A 20,744-nucleotide genomic window follows, 5' to 3' on the forward strand; every position below is an offset into this window, starting at 1 on the left:
CAACAGAGCCGTTTGTCCCCCCCTATCGGCGGGCGTGCTTGAAATACAGTAGTCAACATTTGAAGTGGATCAAACCTTTAATTAAAGTTGGTTTTGATCCACTTCAAATGTTCAATTACTGTATACAGATGTAATACCCTGGATAAGACATACAAATAGTATATCATTTCTTACATTTGAAGAATAAAAAGGCTATTAAAATGATTTCTCTGAAATAATGTTTTTATTTAGCTGTATGTTTACCTAACTTCTAGTTTACTAGATCATTTCAAGTGTGTACAGTAGAGGGCCCTCATGCAGGATCAAAGGCAGTGGCAGTTTGATAAAAGACAAAATATAGTGCTGAAAAAATGACAGAACAACAAATGAGCAAAATGTGTAAACAATCAACGAAATTAAACCTGCTGGAATCAAGAACAAGAAGCAAAATGAGAAGAAATCCTTTCAAAATAAAACATGAGCTACATCGAGATCTGCCCTTATTCCACAGTAGATTTGTATAATCATTGATTTACATTTTATTGAGCAAAATGAAGAGAAAATATGACATCACCGAAACCACACCTTACCCGGGCAGGTGTTTTCTATACTTTTAATCAGCCAGAATGGACACGGTACCGAGTAAAGCTGGGGAAACATGTTTCTGATGGTGCTGAGTCCACCTACAGGATGGAGGTGGACCATCTGGTGAACTGGTGCAGCCAAACTAACCAAGAGCACAATTCTCTAAAGACAGTGGAGATGGTTGTGAACGTCAGGAAGAACCCAGCCTCACCCACCTCCACCACCCTCCTTGGCTCCACAACTGACACTATGGAGTCTGACCGCTTCCTGGGATCCATCATCTCCCGGGATCTCACGTGGGAGCTGAACATCTGCTCCCTCACCAAGAAAGCCCAGCAGAAGATGTACAGTACTTCCTGTGGCAGCTGAAGAAGTTCAACCTGTCAAAGACAATGATGGTGCAGTTCTACACGGCCATCATTGAGTCCATCCTCACCTCCTCCATCACCATCTGGTAGCTGCTGCCATGGCCAAGGACGGCAGGATGCAGCGTGTCACTCGGTCTGCTGAGAAGGTGATCGGCTGCAATCTGCCGTCGGTCCAGGACCTGCACGCCTCCAGGACCTGAAGCGTGCAGGAAAGATTCTGTCTGACCCCTCCCACCCCAGTCACAAACTCTTTGAGACTCTCTCCTCTGGCAGGGGTCTGCTGTCCACCAGGACCAAAACCTCACACCACAAGAACTGTTTTTCCCCCATCTGCCACTAGCCTTGTTAACCAGGCCCGGAACCCACCCTGACACCCTTCCTCTTCCCCACACCCACCTCTGACATAACACTTCACCTCCACTATATGCGTTACATTAACGCTCAGCTCGCACTTTGAAAACTTGCACTGTAATCACCTGCACATTGTTGGACCGCTCTTTCATTCTACTTACTGAATCACTTACCATGTTTATATATTTATAATAACTATACTGCTAATCCCATTACTTGTTTTTATATTGTTTACACTGCTAAAAATATTACTGTTCCATATCTCCATATCTAGAAAAATTCTTCTTTTTCTTATTCTGATTCAGTTCAAGCTGTTGTTTTTTTGTAATTCCCCGTTTATTTATTTTTTTTGTAAAAATAAATCACGTTTTTGGTACTCCTGCCACCTCCGGTTTTAATGCAGCTTATTCAATCCTAATCAAACTCTACATTTTGCAAACTGTTGCACTGTTTCTTACCTTGCTCTACGCTGACTTTATTAATTCCAACTTCACCGTCACCACCTTTTTTTAAATATTTGTGTAGAAAATCTCTGAGGCCTCTATTTTCTTCTTCTCTTCTTCTCTTTTCTCTTCTTTTCTGAGCACCGGACTTGTGCTTACCGGACATTTTGACCATTGTAATGGTTGAATTAAATGATAACATCAAATTTTGATTAGCGGCCAAAACATTTTTGTGTTGGGGGTTCTTGACCACAAGGACAATTAGGAAGAAAACAAATAACAAGCTTTTATGTAACTCAAATACTACATATTTTTTTACACAAATAGGCATATTTTGAATTATTTTGAAAAATGATTCCATAATTTAATGAGATTAAAAAAAATAAAAAAATAAAACAAAATATATATATATATATATATATATATATATATATATATATATATATATATATACTGGGCCCGGGACAACAGACCCGTTTGTCCCCCCCTATCGGCGGGCGTGCTTGAAATACAGTAGTCAACATTTGAAGTAGATCAAACCTTTAATTAAAGTTGGTTTTGATCCACTTCAAATGTTTTTGTTTTTTTTATATTTATAATTTTTTATTTTTCAAAGTGAAGACAAAGACAATAAATAAAAAAAGAGACATTACAATAACAATAAAATAAAAAAAAAAAAAAGAAAAGAAAAAAAAAGAGGGTGGGGGGAAGGGTTGGTACAGATGAACTTTAAAAATGATGGTGCCTCTAGCGTCAGATCAGGTCCAGCTCTAAAAGAAGAGTAAGTCAAATAAAATAAGAAGCATGTGACTAACACATCAGGTCATATCATTATCACATTATTGTCAAGTGTTGTCTAATAACAGCCCATGGGGCAAATTGGTCATTTTCGTTATCTTTGAGGATTGCGGTCGCCTTTTCCATTGATAATAAGTCCAGAAAGAGATCCACTTCAAATGTTGATTACTGTATACAGATGTAATACCCTGGATAAGACATACAAATAGTATATCATTTCTTACATTTGAAGAATAAAAAGGCTATTAGAATTATTTCTCTGAAATAATGTTTTTATTTAGCTGTTACATTAACGCTCAGCTCACACTTTGAAAACTTGCACTGTAATCACCTGCACATTGTTGGACCGCTCTTTCATTCTACTTACTGAATCACTTACCATGTTTATATATTTATAATAACTATACTGCTAATCCCATTACTTGTTTTTATATTGTTTACACTGCTAAAAATATTACTGTTCCATATCTCCATATCTAGAAAAATTCTTCTTTTTCTTATTCTGATTCAGTTCAAGCTGTTGTTTTTTTGTAATTCCCCGTTTATTTTTTTTTTTTGTAAAAATAAATCACGTTTTTGGTACTCCTGCCACCTCCGGTTTTAATGCAGCTTATTCAATCCTAATCAAACTCTACATTTTGCAAACTATATAATTTAATTATTTTGTTTACAGTTTTGTGAAAAGGAAGAAAAACATCACCATTAAAAGTTAACACAAGGTTTGTGATTTTATTCATGAATGCGTTTATTAAATTGGACTCGCAACTCATTCATCACGGACGTAACCGGACGGTGGAACCTAAATCAAAGCGCCAGAGGCTTCGGTTGTTCCCACGGCAACTCTTTTCTTCCAAAGTGACCGTAGCAGGCGGTGGCCTGGTAAATCGGCCGCTTCAGCCCCAACTCTCTGTAAATACAACAAACAATGCACATTGTTAAATTAGAAGGGTTTATTTTTGTGATTTTCAGCTGTGTATATATATATCTTTAAAAAAAACTGCACATACTTCACAATGACTCCAGGCCGGAGGTCAAAGTTCTTCTTTACAATCTGCAGAAGCTCTTCTTCATCACGGTTCGATGTGCCATAGTGAAACACGGTGATGGAGAGCGGATGGCTTACGCTGATGGCGTAGGAGATCTGAGGGCAGCAGCAGACCTCTGCACTCAACAATCACATAGTTTTAAAATGAATCGGGGCCATGTGATGCTTTTGTCTGTTTTCTGACTTATCTGCAGTTTTATCTTACACATGACCAGACATTTACAGAATGAGGTGTATGTGTGCTATAGCTCTTAGTTCTTAGAAGTGTGTTCAAGACAGAAATGTCCGGTCTGTCAGCTTCCAGCTGAAATTTTGAACGTGCGTTCTCCAGATGTGCTGGAGTATTTATTTTTGGTTACTCTGGAAAGTTTATACTATTGTGCATCCTGCCAATTTCTATGTACCATTCTCCAGTCAGTAAAGATATTGGCTGTAACCTGGCAACAACTGAGCTGATGATGTCACAGCCCCGGCAGGTAAAACAGGTGACAGCAGGGACAGAAAGTCACCGCTTGCAGTTCAGTTTCGAGGTGCCACAGCAGAATCTCCAGAACGTCCCTATCTGCTGTCAACCAACGCTGGGAGACGTCCTCGCCATTGTCTGCTCATACTGTCCTGAATCCATATCGAGAGGCTGGAATCTTGCCGCCACGTCTCAGACTGCTGTCTCCACATCAGCGCAGGCTCGTCCATTTTACATCCTAATAACCTCTCACTCACCATGGCGATCAATGGAAAAAAACTCTTTAAAACTCTTCCTTCTTTTTGGGTTGTTGGCTGATAATTAGAGGGTTCAATCAAATGCTTCTCTTAAAAATGGGCTTTCCTGTTGTCATGGTTTCTGACAGTAACCGATCATAAAAGAAAGTGCCCAAAGTACAAGTCAAAATCACTGAAGCACAAAAAAAAGCACATAAAAGCCGTTTTAAAAACAAAGAGAAAAACAGAGGAAAGACCAGGTGAACATATCAAGAAGAGACACGGCTGGAGCCGCTGCAACAGGTGCCGTCTTAAACCTCAAAGACGACGGTAGAGCCACTCAAGAGGCACCAAAGATTAAAAATAGATGACTAGAAATTTTGAAGTGAAGGAAAAGTGAGAGACAAACGAATTCTGTACTGTGAAGATTTTCACCTGAACAAGGGCCCTCCTGCACAGCCCGGCTTTAACCAAAGACTTGGCGACCCAACGCGCTGCATAAGCGCCTGACCGATCCACTTTGGAGTAATCCTTTCCAGAGAAAGCCCCACCTCCGTGGCCACCCCATCCGCCATAGGTGTCCACTATGATCTTGCGTCCGGTGAGCCCTGCATCACCCTTTAGAAACAAAACCCTCAAAGTTGCCTCGCAAAGTCGTTTTTAAAAAGAATCTCCCGCGGTTGAGTCGTTACTCACCTGTGGGCCTCCGATGAGGAATTTGCCACTGGGCAGTAGATGGTAGATGGTTTTGTCATCCAGGTACTTGGCAGGAATGACAGCCTTCACCACTTTGTCCATGAGGTTGTCTCTGATTTCCTCCAGGCTGATGTCAGGACTGTGCTGAACTGATATGACCACAGTGTGGACGCGTAGCGGCTCCATCGCTCCCATGTTGTCTAGGTACTCCACCGTGACCTGTAGAAGAGGCACCACGAGGCTGAAATATTAATATTTAAAACCCATGGGAGATACAAACTCTGGTACTCAGAGGCATCAGTTTACCTCTTAGGGGGCTCACCTGGGATTTGGAGTCTGGTAATATCCAAGGGCACTCTCCGTTGCGTGACAGCTCCCTCATTCTGTAGTTGAGTTTGTGAGCCAGTAGGATGGTTAAGGGCATACACTCCTCAGTTTCATCTGTCGCGTAGCCGAACATCAAGCCCTAAACATGTTATGATTATTATTATATTATTAAGAGGGTGTTTACATGTATGTGTACCTTTCTCTCTCAGTGTATGTATGTATGTAACACAGACATTGAAAATGCTTATAGACCTGCATCCATCTCTCTTTCTCTCTCTTACACTCTCTCACACACACATGCATGCACACACACAAACACACGCGCGCACACACACACACACACACACACACACACACACACACACACACACTTTTCTATTTGTCCTTTTATTTTTATGACTGTCTGTTGTTTTTTACTGCAACCCATTTCAACACTAAGACACATCACACAGACATTACAGCATTCACCACACTAAACACACTGCACCCATCACTGTCTTTACAGTTTTGTGTTTAACTTTGGTGATTTTAGTCTCTGTCAGAATATGGAATCCAGATATTAATAAAAATATGTTATATTAGACTGTCGAAGAGGACCGGTGAGAGACACACACACTCACACACCTTAAGAAAACTTCTGCAGGTATCTGCAGCGAGATTAAAATGCATATACAGTGGGGCAAAAAAGTATTTAGTCAGCCACCAATTGTGCAAGTTCTCCCACTTAAAAAGATGAGAGGCCTGTAATTTTCATCATAGGTACACTTCAACTATGAGAGACAGAATGGGGGGAAAGAATCCAGGAAATCACATTGTGGGATTTTTACTGAATGAATTGATAAATTCCTCTGTATAATAAGTTATTGGTCACCTACAGTACAAACAAGCAAGATTTCTAGCTTTCACAGACCTGTAACTTCTTCTTTAAGAGGCTCCTCTGTCCTCCACTCGTTACCTGTATTAATCGCACCTGTTTTAACTCGTCATCAGTATAAAAGACACATGTCCATGAAACCAAAATATAACTTTTTGGTAGAAACACAACTTGTCGTGTTTGGAGGGAAAAAAAGCTGAGTTGCATCCAAAGAACACCATACCTACTGTGAAGCACGGGGGTGGAAACATCGTGATTTGGGGATGGTTTTCTGCAAAGGGACCAGGACGACTGATCCGTGTAAGGGAAAGAATGAATGGGGCCATGTATCGTGAGATTTTGAGTGGAAACCTCCTTCCATCTGCAGGGCATTGAAGATGAAACGTGACTGGGTCTTTCAGCATGACAATGATCCCAAACACATCGCCTGGGCAACGAAAGAGTGGCTTCCTAAGAAACATTTCAAGGTGCAGGAGCGGCCTAGCCAGTCTCCAGATCTCAACCCCATAGAAAATCGTTGGAGGGAGTTTAGGAACGGGCCAAAATACCAGCAACAGTGTGTGAAAACCTGGTGAAGACTTACAGAAAACGTTTGACCTTTGTCATTGCCAAAAAAGGGTATATAACAAAGTATTGAGATGAACTTTCGTTATTGACCAAATACTTATTTCCAGTATAATTTGCAAATTAATTCTTTAAAAATCAGACAATGTGATTTTCTGGATTTTTTTTTCATTTTGTCTCTCATAGCTGAGATATACCTGTGATGAAAATCACAGGCCTCTCTTATCTTTTTAAGTGGGAGAACTTGCACAATTGGTGACTGACTAAATACTTTTTTGCCCAACTGTATATGTCATGGATAAACCTTTTTTACCAAATCCTGGTCCTAACCACTGATATATATGTAGACAGATTTAAAAACAAAATTTAAAGTGTGAAGTTTCCTCTGATTTCTAATGTATCTATGATGGCCAGTGTCGAGCCACATTGTCATGGGAAGCTCCAGCCCCTACCCCCTACAGGGCTTTGAACTGGACTCAAGAACTTTTGTTGAGACTCCAATTTCCTACCCCATGTGAAGGTCCCGACACCTCGGAAGTTGGCTCAAACAGACAACTGGACTCAACAACTTTTGTTGAGACTCCAATTTCCTACCCCATGTGAAGGTCCCGACACCTCGGAAGTTGGCTCAAACAGACAACTGGACTCAACAACTTTTGTTGAGACTCCAATTTCCTACCCCATGTGAAGGTCCCGACACCTCAGAAGTTGGTTCAAACAGATTTGAATCAACGAGAGCACCCTATGGGGTGATTTGGAGGTCTGTGACAGTCATGACAAATGTCTGATAATGACATTTGGCCCGAGTCACATCCGACTGTAAATTACTTTTTGTCTCTCGCCTGATTGGTGTATTCTTGCTTTAACTTCTTGTATAAGAAGCTTGTTCCAATTTCACTCGGTGTCAGCCACCGAACCAGACACTGTCTGTATCTGTTTGCTGAACGCCGGCTAGAATAAAATCTCTCAATACCACAGCGGACTCTTGAACTGGACTTTGTAATATTCTTCAACAATTTGGCGCCGTGACCCGGATGACAATAGACCTTCGATGGAAACTCCTGTTCCAGAACAACGGCGCAATCAGCGACTCTATCTAAAATTTTAGAGGTTAGGGGATCCACTTACAAAATCCCAAATTATTGTTGCTGAGTTGTTGTCGAAAGTCTGTGAATTGGAGTGCCGGAGAATGGTTGACGTCATCCTGAGATTTTAGGTAAGTCCGCTGTGTGGTTGTGAAGGTTATATTTTTTGTTATTATTTTGTGTTATTGGGAAGGTTATTGTAGAGATGTTTTTAGGAACGCTGACAATTTCATAACACTTGAATCTGATTGTGTTGTGAGAATGTTCTGCTTCTCCTGCCTTAGAATTGACTAGCTCTTCTAAAAGGTTTAATATCTCGGGTAACATTAAAAAGAAAGAAATGGCCAGAACGAAACGGTTGGTCTGAGTACCAAAACTAAGTCCAGTGGGACTTGCATATGCAGGACGTGAGGTCCATAAAAGTGTTGGAACACTGAGTTATTTGTGGAAAACGGACATATATGTAGAATAACTGGTTTTATTTTATAAATGGGGATGACTAGCTCTCCCAAATACTTGAGATATATTTCATTTCAGTAAGAATCGACTTGCTCTCCTTACATTAAGCCGAATGATTTGTAGGCTCAAGTAGACTGATGGTTGGAAGAATCAGAAAGTGATTTGTGGGTAAAAGTAAGTGTAATTGAAGTTTTTTTCTCTGGGAGGGATCTTACAGAAGGAAAAATGGGAAGTTTTCTCAGTAAAGAGTCAGAGGAAGAGTTGACTGGTCCTTCTAAATACATGTACGATAACTACGGTACCAATAGCACTAAGTTTGTTAAAACATGGGTTAAGATAACTAAAGACGACGGTCTCTTAAAATTTCCCCCAAGTGGGACCTTTGACCGGACTAGATTAGAAAATTTAAAGGAAAAATTAAATTCTCAAACAAATGGACAAAAGCACTTCAACTCCTTCAGATTTTGGAGGGATGAAAGCAGACGCCGTAATGCAGAATCCCAAATAGCTTCGCTTACGGATCAGAACAAAAAGCTGATGGCTCAATTAGAAGAGTGTAAAAACGCAACGCAGACAAAGAAGGAATTAGACCCATTAACCGGGTCCTCCACAAACATTAAAATAAACAAAAACAATCATGCCACAACTATGTACCCTGTGAAAGAATTGGAAGAACTTAAAAACACAACGCAGACAAAAATGAAAGTGGAAAACCATTTAAATGATCAAATCAAAAACCTTTATCCGGTAAAACAGATTAAAGAATCAAGTGACGATGACACTTCTGATGATGACTGGATTTTACAACATCCCAAGTCTGAAGACAATAGCCAAAACAGTGAAGAGGAGTGGGTTGTGAAAAGAGGCAGAAAACCAAAGAAAACACAATCAGTAAAATTAGCTCCACTGATCACAATGGGAAAAGATGTTATCTACAAACCTTGGAGCCGAAGAGAACTAAAAGCGATAGTAGGAGATTTTCCCAAGGATGTCAGAAAAAATAAACAAAAATGGCTAGATGAATGGGAATCAGTATGCACAATATACACACCTCACATGCCTGACATAATGCAACTGTTAAAGCTAACTTTGCCACCTGATTTGAAAAGCAGAGTACTTGATGCATGTAGAATTTCCTCTGATCCTACAGCTGTTGCCAAAATCACACCAGAAGAAGCTCAGACCCTTTACAGCTTCATCACTTTAGCAGTTCAAAAGGAAGTAGTACAAAAAGTGGATTATACTCCTCTCACAAAACTTAAACAAGGAAAAGATGAGAATCCCAGGGAACTCTATGCTACAATGATGTTGACAGCAAAAGAAAATTGTGGTTTGTCACAAGATCAGATTAATGGACTTCCTCCAGGCTACTTGCAAGATATATTTGTTAGCTGCCTTCAACCAAAGGTTAAGGCTAAAGTAGTACTGACAGTTGGGTGGGCGGGGAAAGCAATGACTGAACTAGTGGAAATAGCTCAACACCACTGGGACAACACAGAACAAAAGGAATCTAAAATGTATGAAACGCTAATGCTTGCCCAAGTGTCTCACTACACAGGCGGAGTACCGAGAGGAGGACGCAGCGGCAGAGGGATCAACCAAAGATGTGGACCAATGAATCACTCACACCACAACAAAGGTCACACGTCGCACTTCCCAAACAAAAACAATAGGAACTGCTTCTGTTGTGGTGAACCAGATCATTGGATAAAAGATTGCCCCTATAGAACATCCCAACCTAATTTTACCCTGCCTATGGTAACTCCATCAAGTGATCACATGGAGGTCCAACAAACCCCACAGCACAATCCATAGAGCTGTCAGGACAGTGCCCAAATTGAAACAGAAATAACTTTAACAGTAGCTCCACTGATAAAACTAGCAAAAACAAATGAAGAGCCTAACTTAACAATAGATGTAAATGGAAAATCTACATCATTTCTGGTAGATACAGGAGCTTCTCTTTCAACTTTAAGACCAATCACTTCTACAAATTTGAAATCATCTAAAGAAACTGTCAGAGCTGTGGGGGTTGGAGGGATTCCCATGTGTTTACCTGTCTCTGAGCCTACTACAGTATCTATAGGCCCGTTTACTGAAAGCATGTCAAACTTCACAACTTCTCACTCCTTTCTGCTGTCAGATACCACACCTGTAAATCTATTAGGGAGAGACTTGTTGTGCAAACTAAATTGTACCATTTACTGCACACCAGACGGTATCTTTTTAGAGACTAACCAAGATAACACAACCGCTGTACTAGCAGCTCTGATAGATCAGAACCAGCTGATGGATGCGGAAAAAGGGAAAACACAGGATAGAATAGTGTCCAGCGTGCCCCCATCAGTATGGTCTTCTTCTTCTAATGACATTGGTTTGATCAAATCTACTGAACCAGTACAGATATTGCTGAAACAGAATGTCTCTTTGCCAAAGATTTCACAGTATCCTCTTTCTCAGGAAAAGAGAGAGGGCATCCGCCCTATAGTTCAATCTCTGTTAAGCCAGGGAATAATAGTGCCGTGTGATAGTCCATGCAACACGCCTATACTTCCTGTTAAAAAACCAGGTAAACCAGAATATAGATTTGTACAGGACCTACGAGCTATAAATGAAGTGGTACTCCCACGTTTCCCTTTAGTTCCAAATCCTACTACAGTTTTGTCGTCAATACCTGCCAATTCCACCCACTATACTGTGTTGGACCTTTGCAGTGCATTCTTTTCTGTCCCTCTACATAAGGATAGCCAATATTTATTTGCATTTACATATGATGGACAACAATACACATTCACCAGATTACCCCAAGGGTATACTGAGTCACCTACAATTTTTTCTCGTGCTCTAAATAATGACCTCAAAGACGTGTCATTTCCTGGAGGCTCCACTCTGATTCAATATGTTGACGATTTACTTTTAGCCAGTCCCTCTGCCCCTGCATGCGAAATGGACACAGTTACCCTTCTCAACGCTTTAGCTGTCAAAGGCCACAAAACCTCACTTAAGAAAGCTCAACTGTGTCAGAATGAAGTCCAGTATTTGGGACATACACTATCTGGCTCCACAAGGGTCCTTACTCCCTCCAGAATAAAATCTATAATAGAAATGCCCAAACCCACAACTATGTCACAGATGAAGACATTTTTAGGTATGACGGGCTATTGCAGACAATGGATAATGGATTATGCATCACTTGCAATGCCACTCCAAGACATATGCAAACCCTCAGACTGCACTCAGCCCTTAACCTGGTCACAACAAGCTGACGATGCTTTTAACAAGTTAAAACAGGCATTACTATCTGCCCCTGCGCTCGGCCTTCCCGACTACAATCAACCATTCACTCTTTTTGTACATGAAAAATGTGGATTTGCCCAATCTGTTCTCACTCAACGTCATAACTCTGCTTACAGACCTGTGGCGTACTTTTCCTCTAAACTGGATCCCGTCGAGAGAGGGCTTCCACCAACTAACAGTCATGGTCCCACACGATGCACTCACCCTGATTACCAGAGAGGCACATAGACATGTGACAGGGACAAGAGAAGCAAAATACGTACTAACTCTCACTGCTCCACACATTACACTAAAAAGATGTTCTATCCTTAACCCTGCTACATTACTTCCAACCGAAGATGATGGTGAACTCCATAATTGTATGGATGTCACCTCATGTTCATCTAAACCTCGTCCCGACCTTTCTGAAACTCCACTCTCTAACTCTGATCTTGTTTTCTTCACTGACGGCTCTGCTTATAGAGAAAATGGAATACCATATGCAGGTTATGCAATTTGTGATAATTTCTCAACTGTTGAAAGTGCCGCCCTGCCCTCCTCCAACTCCGCCCAAGTAGCTGAACTATATGCACTGATGAGAGCCTGTCAACTAGCAAAAGGTAAAACTGTTACGATCTATACAGATTCCAGATATGCTTTTGGTTGTGTACATGATTTTGGTATATTGTGGGCGAACCGAGGATTTATCACATCTTCGGGGACACCCGTTAAACATGGTCAATTGATTGGTGAACTGTTAGAAGCGTGTCAACTACCTTCATCTATTGCTGTTGTTAAATGTGAAGCCCACACCAAATTCAAGGACCCTGTTTCACTAGGCAATGCTTCGGCTGACCATGCAGCAAAAGAAGCCGCCAAATTTGGCTTACCTGTCCATGTAAAGCTCTGCCCTTCTATACCCGCTAACGATCTGGCTTCTCCTAATGATGTAGCCCTCTTACAAGAGACTGCTGATGCGAAGGAGCACAGATTGTGGCTTTCCCATGGTTGTAAAAATGTAAATAATTTGTGGGTCAGCAACGACGGCCGCGTTGTTGCACCCACATCTTTGTACCCGTGGCTAGCACGCATGTCACATAGTTTGTCACATGTAAGCAAAGGGGGAATGTGTCAGATAGTGTTGAAAGACTGGTATGCTCCAGGATTCACATCCTATGCAAGAAAATATTGTGAACAATGCCTAATCTGTCAACAACATAACCCAGGGAAAACAGTACAAACAACATTGTCAACACACCCCCCCCCACGGGGACCCTTTGAAGCTCTGCAAATAGACTTTATTCATATGCCAAAATGTGAGGGATATGAAAATGTTCTTGTATGCGTGGATATGTTTTCAAACTGGCCTGAAGCCTGGGCTTGCAGGAAGGCGGACTCTACTGCTGTAGTGAAATGCCTATTAAAAGACATTGTTCCACGGTTCGGCATTCCACACAGCATCAACTCAGACCGAGGTACTCATTTCACTGGACAAATAATGACTGAACTCTGTAAATCACTGGGTATTAAACAGAGACTGCATTGCCCATACCACCCGCAGTCTGCAGGGCTAGTTGAAAGACAAACTGTGTGCTGAAACTGGGCTAAAATGGACAATGTTGTTGCCTTTGGCCCTAATGTCGATGAGGTCAACACCCGTTAGGAAGCATAAACTCACACCTCATGAAATTATTACGGGTAGACCTATGACTATACCAAGTAATTCAGTTCTATGTATGAAAAAGATGGACCTCCATGCCATGGATGAATCCATGATATCATTCTGTTCTGCTCTAACTTTTGCTGTCCAGTCAATCCACAGACAAGTAAAAGCTGTCCAGTCTCCTCCTAGTGACAAACCGTGCCATAACCTCCAACCCGGCGACTGGGTCTGTGTCAGGGAGTTCCGACGGAAAAACGCCCTGAAACCTCGCTGGTCTAAACCTCAACACGTCCTGCTCACCACCAACACCGCCGTCAAGTGTGAGGGGCGTCTAATCTGGATCCACGCATCCCACTGCAAGAAAACAACTCCTCCGCCATGCACCGGAAACCAGCTGGTACCATCTTCTTCCTGGGGGTCTTCGTCCTCACCACCGTCGGAGCCAGTGAAAGAAACCACGCAGGCTCGGACAGCCCAGAAGTAGATGAACTTCAACACCCCAGACTTCGACGACTGGCAGAGGAGCAGGGGAGCAGCGCAGGCCACAGAGGCCCAGAAGCAGATGCATTATACACGCCAAAACACTCACATCTGTCGCAGGAACAAAACAGACACCCTTGCAAACACCACAAACGAGACCTAACCGTTTACCAGGAGAAAATAACTCCTAAAATATATGAAACACAACCCTCAACAAACACATACCTCCAACTGGCAAAAATGGTTGCTGAAAATAGCCCACACCCTGATAACTGTTATGTGTGTGGGTTCATTCCACACAGCACAAAAGAAGGACTCCCATTAATGACTCTGCCCATTACTTCATGTGACACCTGTTACATTTTGAACCTCAATTCCTCTTATGGGCATTGCAAATGTCACAAACCCCCCCAAATGAGACAAATGTATTGTGATAAAATTCACACTAGCTGTTATTCCTGCAGCACACCGATTCCTCTCACCCTCACCATGATCCCAAAGACATTAAAGTGGTGTGTTGAAGGCAAAGGAACTATCCACCTAGGAATATCAAACTGTGACTCCACATACTCTCCTTCTGAAGAACCGCTTGTTAAGCCTAAAACAAGCCAAAATCCACTGCCCGATTCCATTAAAGATTATAACTACCTTGCTACAATGGTTAATCGCTGTTCCATACCTCTACCAAAAGGTGTTTACTGGATTTGTGGCATGAAGGCTTACGAATATCTTCCAAACGATTGGTCTGGTATATGTGGTCTGGGCCATGTGGTACCAGCCATGAGAATCGTCGCTGTACCACCGAAAGTTCGCATTGTTAAAAGAGAATTGTACACTCACACCCAAACACCATGGACAAGATTTTTTGGTGCCCTCGTTCCAAATTACGGAGTCATGGCAGCTTTGGATCAGATAAGGGACCTATCTCATGCAGTTGAAGACTTAGCAAATACCACAGCAAAGGGCATGTCTATGCTTTCACAAGAGATGACTGCTGTAAGGATGATGGCCTTGCAAAATCGTGCTGCATTGGACTACTTATTAGCTTCTCAAGGGGGAACTTGTGCTGTGATTAAAACTGAATGCTGTACCTTTATACCTAACCACAATGCCACCATCCAAGAAATAACAGATCACTTGAAAAACATTGCTAACACATTACATACACCTGTCACGACTAGTTTGTTTGGTTGGTTTAGAGAACAGTTAGGACACGTTGGTTACTTGATATTTGAATTTGCTTTATTGGGGTTTGTACTCCTAATTGTTATTTGGCTTCTGATTACATGTCTAAGGTTCACTTGCAAAATATGTATGGCTCAAACTACTACTACAATCATGTACTCCACTGTAATTCCACCTCTACCGTCAGTGGAGGAGGAAAATTCAGACTTTCTGTTCAAAATTGGGATTGACTGTACTTAAGTGAAAAAAAAAAAAAAAAAAAAAAAAAAATTGTGAATTGTCGAGCCACATTGTCATGGGAAGCTCCAGCCCCTACCCCCTACAGGGCTTTGAACTGGACTCAAGAACTTTTGTTGAGACTCCAATTTCCTACCCCATGTGAAGGTCCCGACACCTCGGAAGTTGGCTCAAACAGACAACTGGACTCAACAACTTTTGTTGAGACTCCAATTTCCTACCCCATGTGAAGGTCCCGACACCTCGGAAGTTGGCTCAAACAGACAACTGGACTCAACAACTTTTGTTGAGACTCCAATTTCCTACCCCATGTGAAGGTCCCGACACCTCAGAAGTTGGTTCAAACAGATTTGAATCAACGAGAGCACCCTATGGGGTGATTTGGAGGTCTGTGACAGTCATGACAAATGTCTGATAATGACATTTGGCCCGAGTCACATCCGACTGTAAATTACTTTTTGTCTCTCGCCTGATTGGTGTATTCTTGCTTTAACTTCTTGTATAAGAAGCTTGTTCCAATTTCACTCGGTGTCAGCCACCGAACCAGACACTGTCTGTATCTGTTTGCTGAACGCCGGCTAGAATAAAATCTCTCAATACCACAGCGGACTCTTGAACTGGACTTTGTAATATTCTTCAACACCAGCCAGCCGTCGACTTCCATACAATCCAGAGACACTTGAGCTTAATGTAATTCTTTAGTGTTGTTGGGATGTGTTAATTTACTCCTAAAACACACAACTGATGAGTCAAAACAATGTTTTGTAAAGTAGCCACCCAGCTTAGTGCGCAATAGCTCACAGGAGGTCCAAAGAGAGGAAGCGTCTGGCACGTTGGTCTTCAGACCCTTCATTCGGATTGGTTGATCTATCTATTCCAGACTCTGAAACCTTTCCAGACAGATTTCAGACTATGCTTGTAGAAAGAATAAAGGAGGAGGAATTGCAGAGTTTCTTAACAGAAAGTGGCATATTTCTGTACATGTGGAGGAGCATCTGTGAACCTCTGACATTAAACTGCTGGCTGTGAGTTTCCTTCTTCGTTGTTTATCGAGAGTTCACTTGTGTTACCTGCCGACATCGTCATCACCTCACTTGTTGCAAGGCTACAAACACAACTACGTAACGTATTCAAGGAGATATCTGGATCTCTTCTTTCCAACAGCTTGTCAACTGATGTTTAAGTTTTTCATTGTAAAGGTTCCCTGTTAAAGTAAAATGACCAAATGGGGGCAACATATCAAAAGAGAGTTGGTGTGAATGAAGAATAAAGGTTGTCAAAGGTCAAACACTAAACCTGGTCTCCAGCACCAATGTCCTCCTGGTCCCTGCCTTCAAACACACAGTCCGAGATCTCCACACACTGAGGCTCCAGAGCCACCAGCACATTACACGTCTTGTAGTCAAAACCTGCACCAGACGGGGCCAAAGTAAGGGACAGTTTCTGACCTACTCACTCCATTTCAAGAGTACATTTAGCAGGAATGTGAATCATTAAGTAGATGTAAGAGTTTGACTGAAGAGGAACACTAAATCCCTCCATACGGTACCTTTAGAAGAGTCATCGTAGCCAATCTTCTTGATGGTGTTTCGAACCACGGACTGGAGATCCACAATGGCTCTAGAAGTCACCTCTCCAACCAGTAAGATCATACCAGTCTTTGCCACACACTCTGGAGCAAGACAAGAGTCCAAAACATCAGGAAGAACAAATCCTTTTACCCAAAACCTCACACATTCACACCCTGGTATATTTTACAGTTTCAGTTTTTCTGGACTTGTCTGAGGACCTAACAATGCCAGAGGCATTTTATTGCTATTACTGATCATGTCAATAAGATACGTCTTACAAGATCAATATAGTTATCAGACTGAAAACTTACCACAGGCCACTTTAGCGTCTGGATCTTGACTGAGGTATGCATCAAGTACAGCATCGCTGATCTGATCACACATTTTATCTGAGAACACAAAATCAGGAGTGCAGAGGACTGAGTGCAGTGTTGAAACGGTCATATTCGGTATGTTATGTTACCTACTGTAAATGTTTGTTTTTCTAGGAATTATGGTGGATTTATACACAATAAATAATACACAATATATTGTAGTTGTTGTGCTGGTTTGCCCCCTCATTTTCTCTTCTGTGCATGTTTGCAGGCCAGAGCTTCAGGAGCTGCATGCTGACCTACAGTCTCACCCTCAGACCATCCCACTGCTGCTTCCACCTGTCTGGTAGATGCCTGCTGACATCCTGACCTGCACCCCCCCTCCGACCAACTCAGTGTCTGCTGTCTACATTTGCTTGTATAGTCATCCCTGTACTGCACCAGTTAGCCATTGTGTCTGTGTCTCTCCTTTCTCTGTTCTTCATTTGTTTGTCTGTGTTCTATTTTCCTGCTCTGCCCAGCTGGCCTTCGGCAGGAGGGCCCCCCCCCCTTATGATCCAGGTCCTGATCAAGGTTTCTTTCCTCCTAAAGGGGAGTTTTTATTGCCACTGTTTGGCTTAACATTTTTTCTCCCACTAGGGGAGTTTTTACCTGCCAGTGTTTATGTAATACTTGCTTGAAGGTCATGTTCCAGGTCCCTGGAAAGCACCTAAAGACAACTTCTCTTGTAATAGACGCTATATAAATAAAATTGAATTAATTGAATTGAATTGAATATCCAGTGCCCAATAAATGTTTGTATTTTGTACATTTATTATTACTTTTACACTTTTACACATTATACTTTGACTTTGGAGATGAATTAAGTATTATTCAATTAAATTAATGTTTAGTCACTTCTAGTTAAATTCTGAACATGGTACATGACAATCAGTGGGTCTCTCAGTTGTTATGGGGTTTTTTCCCTCTTTATTTTGTTTTAGGGTTTTTTTTTCTCCATTTTTGTGTGAACTGGTGGATGATTTACCAGTAATTTTTTTGGACCAAACTGAGACTGACACATAACATAATGCCTATTTTATGGGGTATACGCGTCCAAATTTCCAATAGTTTCTCAACAGATGTTTAGTTTCCTTTTTTACCTACTTGTTTCCACTATTAAGTTTATCCTGCAGATCCTTATCCTTCAGATTAATGAAATTTTATTCAGCTTCATTCAATTCAGAATGCTTCAGCAAGTTAAGATACCCAGCAGCTAATTGGTTAAATGGTTGTAGGCTGATATCAATTAACTGAATGATATCACTTGGGAACAAATAAAGATAAACACAACCTGCAAGCTAGTTAAGCGAACTAGTTGTTCACAACCATAAACTGAAGCTAATTAGCTTCTCAGATAATTGCTGTGGATTTAAAAAGTTTAATATGAACTTGCAACGTTTAGCATATTTATAACGAAGAGGCAAAAAAGCTAATTTAAAAAAAGGTGAAAGGGTGAAAATGTGAATCAGTGACTTCGGACTATATTTATAGAATAGAATAGAATAAGCTTTATTGGTCAAGTATGAACATGCCAGACAGGGAATTTGACTTCGAATTTTTTTCGCTCACTGAGCCCAGATTTAGTTACAAACAGTAATAGACAAATGACAGCTCTTTTTAACATATACAATTTTAAAAGTGGTTGATTACTCTGAGACTCTATACGTGATGAGAGTTCATCAGAGCAACAGCTTGGGGGAAGAAACTGTCTCTGAGTCTGGAGGTTTTGGCTACAGTTCTCTGTAGCGCCGTCCAAAGGGGAGCAGTTCAAACAGACTGTGTCCTGTGTGTGAGGGGTCTGCAGAGATGCTACCTTTATTATTTTCAATTACTTATTATTATTTTCAATTACTTATGGCCAAAATTATTTATTCTTCTGGCTTTCCTCCAATTTCTGCTCATTTCCTGTTATGCACCCCAGGCAATAATACAGTATGTTCTCTATACACCTGTTCATTTCACAATAAAGTTGATTTTAAAGGAAAAGAAGCCAATTAGCTAAAGAGGCTAACTGGTTAAAGAAGCTAAATAGTGATTGTCTTGGACAGATTAGCTGCTAAAAGAAATAAGATACAGATAGATAAGTTACATAAGTCAACAGAGGCTAACTGGCTAAGGTATGCTGACTGGTTGTCAGGTGCAACCTTTGGCTCCTGCAGTAACTGGCTCATGCCATACACATTAAACGTGTCAATAAACTTGGGACTCTTTCTGTTAACCATAATAACAGTAATAATTTCCTTCCATGAGTAGACTAATGTGCAATATGTTAGAAAAATATTGAATAATGTTTTTTGTTTTTTTTGTGTCAGTGTTTCTGCAATTTACATTGATTTACAATTAGTAAATTCTAATTTAATGATATGATTCCTGTGTTGACTACGTATATATATATATATATATATATATATATATATATATATATATATATATATATATATATATATATATATATATATATATATATATATATATATATATATATATATATATATATATACACACGTGTGTCTATGTCTATGATCCACACCATGCCACACCATGCGTGTCTGTGTGCGCACACGAGTCAACAGAGTGCAGCAACTGGGTACCTTATGGAGCTGGCTCCATATGAAACTGAAAAAAATGAAGTGAAACTGAAAAAAAAAGATGTGAAACTGAAAAAAAAAGATGTGAAACTGAAAAAAAAAGATGTGAAACTGGAAAAAAAAAAGATCTGAAACTGAAAAAAAAAGATCTGAAACTGAAATAAAAAGTTTGGAAACTGAAAAAAAGATCTGATACTGAAAAAAAAATTGAAACTGTAAAAAAGAATTTTCAGGTTCAAATTTTATTTTCAAATTAGCAAAACTTTTGGCCCTGATTTGGCTCCATAGTTTCACACATTCATACACGTGTACATCATACAGGACACTGTAGGACACTTACATGTGTCAACCATGCATACGTGTGCATCATATATCTGCAGACACTCGCACACGTGTAACTCAAACATGTGGAGTGCACCAGGTTCGGCTCGGTAGGTACCGTACCGGAGTGTCCTTCTCCGACTGACTCGGACGTGAACAGGAAAGTCTTGCCGCTGCTGGTGTTCATCTTCAGCTCCTCGGTTTCTCCTGCACAAACGCTGAATGTGACGGAAGTTAATTCAGTCAAAACGGACGGAGAAAAGACAGGTTCGCTCTGATTTGGAGAAAAGTGGTTTTACTAAACAATGATTAACCCTCGAGGTTGAGGGTCGGCCGCTGCTGCAGCAGTGGCGCTGATGTAACTGTTGAATCAACATTTCTATCAGGCAGGGGCGAAAATCCCGTTTCATAGTTGGGGGGGACAATAAACAGTAAAATTTCAGAGAATAAATCCAGGGGGGGACAAGGAATAAAAGTTTTAGCCTTCCTTTAATACAGCATTTTGACATTTTCATCTCTATCCCGCAAACAGGCAGAAGATCTTTCTTAGAGCAATACAAAACAATGGTATTAGGTGGAAGGTGGCAATAATACAGCACATCTGACATAATACACTGCAAAAACCCAAAATCTTAACAATTTGTCTTATTTCAAGTTAAAATGTCTCATTTTTAGTTAAAAAAAAATCTCATTACACTTAAAACAAGACTAATCACTGGAAAAAACAACAATTTTCACCTGTTGTCAAGTAGATTTTCACTTAAAAATCTGCTAGTGGAACAAGATTGTTTTGC

General features: G+C 40.8%; 2 protein-coding genes across 3 annotated transcripts; one reads left to right on the forward strand and one right to left on the reverse strand.

The window, feature by feature from the left end:
* Positions 1-3,270: 3,270 nt before the first annotated feature.
* LOC133455045 (S-adenosylmethionine synthase-like) lies at positions 3,271-20,314 on the reverse strand. 2 transcript variants are annotated; one of them, XM_061733861.1, is made up of 9 exons: positions 20,074-20,311; positions 16,997-17,074; positions 16,664-16,786; positions 16,411-16,523; positions 5,287-5,430; positions 4,965-5,183; positions 4,704-4,886; positions 3,532-3,665; positions 3,271-3,431 (listed from the first exon to the last, which is right to left on the reverse strand). In XM_061733861.1, the coding sequence occupies exons 1-9, from the start codon at positions 20,135-20,137 to the stop codon at positions 3,329-3,331; spliced, it is 1,161 nt and encodes a 386-aa protein (XP_061589845.1). In that variant the 5' UTR covers positions 20,138-20,311; the 3' UTR covers positions 3,271-3,328. The 2 variants fall into 2 exon arrangements, 1 of the variants encoding a protein (XP_061589845.1); XR_009783480.1 differs by having other exon boundaries at positions 3,298-3,431; positions 3,532-3,685; positions 20,074-20,314.
* Positions 7,867-15,652, forward strand: LOC133455044 (endogenous retrovirus group 3 member 1 Env polyprotein-like). The gene is made up of 2 exons (XM_061733860.1): positions 7,867-7,945; positions 13,391-15,652. Exon 2 carries the CDS (start codon positions 13,591-13,593, stop codon positions 15,115-15,117), a length of 1,527 nt encoding a protein of 508 aa, XP_061589844.1. The 5' UTR covers positions 7,867-7,945; positions 13,391-13,590; the 3' UTR covers positions 15,118-15,652.
* Positions 20,315-20,744: the final 430 nt, after the last annotated feature.

This window comes from Cololabis saira, chromosome 11, assembly GCF_033807715.1.
Source record: "Cololabis saira isolate AMF1-May2022 chromosome 11, fColSai1.1, whole genome shotgun sequence".
Classification (NCBI taxonomy): Eukaryota; Metazoa; Chordata; class Actinopteri; order Beloniformes; family Belonidae; genus Cololabis; species Cololabis saira.